The sequence below is a fragment of the Oryza glaberrima genome, chromosome 2 (genome assembly GCF_000147395.1).
Source record: "Oryza glaberrima chromosome 2, OglaRS2, whole genome shotgun sequence".
Lineage (NCBI taxonomy): Eukaryota > Viridiplantae > Streptophyta > Magnoliopsida > Poales > Poaceae > Oryza > Oryza glaberrima.
Genome location: NC_068327.1, coordinates 18986437 through 18989254, shown reverse-complemented (window position 1 = coordinate 18989254; position 2818 = coordinate 18986437). Strand labels below are relative to the sequence as shown.

Here is a 2818-nt window from a genome sequence, read left to right as displayed (position 1 = left end):
TACAATAAAAAATCTCCATCCCAGCCACCTCACAACAAGATCCTCAACTCCTCTTGCAAAAAAAACACACACACACACGCACACGCACACAACTCACCGGGTGATCGGTCTGTCACTGCAACGTGGAGCCCATATGCCCGTGGCATACGGGTCGACTACGACTACGAGTACATGTACGCGTACATATACATAACATAATACTGTCCGGTGCCCCCGCTGCGTGAAAAGAGGTCGGCCCCCACGTGGCCTTCCTGCTCGGTCACCGCACCCCCGGGCCTCGAATTCCAGGCCACTCCCTCCCAGCCCCAGCCCATGGAAATAATCGAAAAAAAGTCGCAGAAATGGCGCTAAATTAGAGTGAGCCAGCAGCCGCAGCAGAGCAGAGCAGACACAGCCAAACACACACACTCCTCTCCTCATCTTCTCTCTTTCTCTCTCTCCGTGCAGCACTAGATTCCACTTGCTCTCCTCCTCTTCCTCCAGAGATTTGCTCTGCTTGTTCGTCCGTGTCGTCGTGCGGCGGCGGAGGAGGGGGATCAAGAACAGGAGAGGTGTCCAGTGGCGGAGGCAAATCAATCACGTCGCCTTACCTAGCTAGCTACCTAGCTGGTCTACGAGCTTGAGCTAGATCCTGAGGCGGGGTAGTATTCCGGCCAAGAAGGAGAAGGATGGGGGAGAAGGTGAGTGAGGCGGCGGCGGGAGTGGAGGATCAGGACGGCGGCGTCGCCGCGGCGGCGGCGGCGGCGGCGGGGATGGATGGCATTCAGTACTGCAGCGAGCATCCCTACCGGCCTGGGGCGGCGGCGGCGGCGGTCGCCGGTGGAGGGATATGCGCCTTCTGCCTGCAGGAGAAGCTGGGGAGGCTGGTGTCGTCGTCCAAGTCCAGCCCCTTCTTCCCCCTCGGCGGCCACCCTCCGCCGTCCGCCTCGCCGTCGTCGCCGCCGTCCTTCCGCCGCGCCGCGGCGGTGGTGGCGGAGCCCCCGCCGCCGCTCCGCTCCTCCTCGGGCGCCTCCCGCAAGCTGATCCCGTTCGGCAGGAGGAAGGCGTCGTCGTCGAGCTCCTCCTCGTCCTCCTCCGCGTCGGTGGCGCTGGCCGGCGGCGGGCTGAAGCGGAGCAAGTCGGTGGCGCCGCGGCCCGAGGAGCACTACTCGTCGTCGGCGTCGTCCGTGACGGCGGAGAGCCCGCGGAAGAAGAGCTTCTGGTCCTTCCTCTACCTCTCCTCCTCGTCGCCGTACACGCACCAGGCCGTCACCTCCACGTCGTACGGCGCCAACGGTGGCGCCGCCGCCGCCGCGAGGAGGAAGTCGGTGTCCGTGGCGTCGGCGGCGTGGGCGTCGAGGGGTGGCTCCGCTGCCGGCGCGCATGAGCAGCAGCAGCCACGGGCGGCGGCGACCTCTTCGGTGTCGGGGCGGAGGCTGGAGGCCATCGGCGAGCCGGAGAGCCCGAGCCAGGTGTCGTCGTCGTCGTCCTTCGGGCGGAAGGTGGCGCGGTCGCGCTCCGTCGGGTGCGGCAGCCGCAGCTTCTCCGGCGACTTCCTGGAGCGCATCTCCAACGGCTTCGGCGACTGCACGCTCCGGCGCGTCGAGTCCCAGCGCGAGCCCAAGCCCAACAAGATGCGCGCGCTCGGCCACCTGGGCGGCGGCGGTGGCGGCGGCGCCGACGATGACGACGACGACGACGACGTGTACCAGCACCAGCACCGGATCAAGTGCGCGGGGTTCTTCGGCGGCATGGGCCCCACTCCCTCCTACTGGCTCTCCGCGGCAGAGGGCGCTGCCACCGCCGGCGGCGTCGGCGGCGCGAGGAAGTCGGGCGGCCGGAGCCACCGGAGCTGGGCGTGGACGGCGCTGGCCAGCCCGATGAGGGCGCTGAGGCAGACGAGCTCCACCACCACCACCACCACGAAGACCATCACGGCCGTGCATTCCAGCCACGTCGTCGCGCACAGCAACGGCAGCACGCCGGCGGCGGCATTGTCCATATCATCCCCGGTGCCAGCATCGTCGACGGCGGCGACGGATTGAAAGACGCGCGGCCGGTTAATTACCCCCCCCCCCCCCCCCCCCCCTCTCTCTTCCCGCCACTTTCTTGAGCCGTATACATTTCCCCATTTTGCCGCCTTCTTTTTTCGTCTGTAATTTCAAGATGGAACAAAACTGCTGCTCATAAGTTGAAATGTGCTGTGGATTTCGGGTTGATTTTGCTGTCAAATTTCTTCGACTCGTTCCTCGAATCACCATCCATTTCGTCGCTTTGTCTAGGCAGTCTAGCACTAATCCACCGTAAACAATCTTTCCTTTCCATCGGATTTCAGATACTCCTATGAATGTGACATTCAACTCAAAGCCATTGATGAACCCAACCATCCGTTTTAAGTTCACCATTAACTACTCCATTCTTTGGTGGGTGGTTGGGGGATGGTGGCGTGGTAGTGGAAGAAGAACCAGAAAGATGAACCCAAGCCAAGAATTGTTACTGCCAGGCAGGCAGGCCAATTTGTCAGTGACAGTGTGACCATTTTGTCAGTTCAGTAGGTGGCCAGCCTTCACAAACCCTACATGCAAGTACAAGCACAGTTTTGACCACGCGTAGCGTACTCTACGTACGCAACGCCAAGCCGCAATTACAACACGGGCCGCCCCGCGCCGCGCTGCAAAACGCAGCCCGTGACCCTGACCCGCTGCAGCTTTCTCGCTGCGCCGCACGGACCTCAATGCAAACGCCTCTTCACTCCGGTGGACGACGGCGACCGGTAATAACGCTGCACGATACTACTAAATGAAAAGGTGTCCGGGAAAGGTCTTCGCTAACCTCTGAA

The 2818-nt window shown here is 62.7% G+C and overlaps 1 protein-coding gene across 1 annotated transcript; it reads left to right on the top strand.

Moving 5' to 3' along the window:
- Window positions 1-270: 270 nt before the first annotated feature.
- LOC127761234 (uncharacterized) lies at window positions 271-2211 on the top strand. The gene has a single exon (XM_052285498.1). The coding sequence runs from the start codon at window positions 669-671 to the stop codon at window positions 2022-2024; it is 1356 nt and encodes a 451-aa protein (XP_052141458.1). The 5' UTR covers window positions 271-668; the 3' UTR covers window positions 2025-2211.
- The last annotated feature ends 607 nt before the right edge of the window (window positions 2212-2818 follow it).

What these genes read in the sequence shown, in the direction of transcription:
- LOC127761234 (XM_052285498.1), top strand. Translation starts at nt 669, where the DNA reads ATGGGGGAGAAGGTGAGTGAGGCGGCGGCGGGAGTGGAGGATCAGGAC.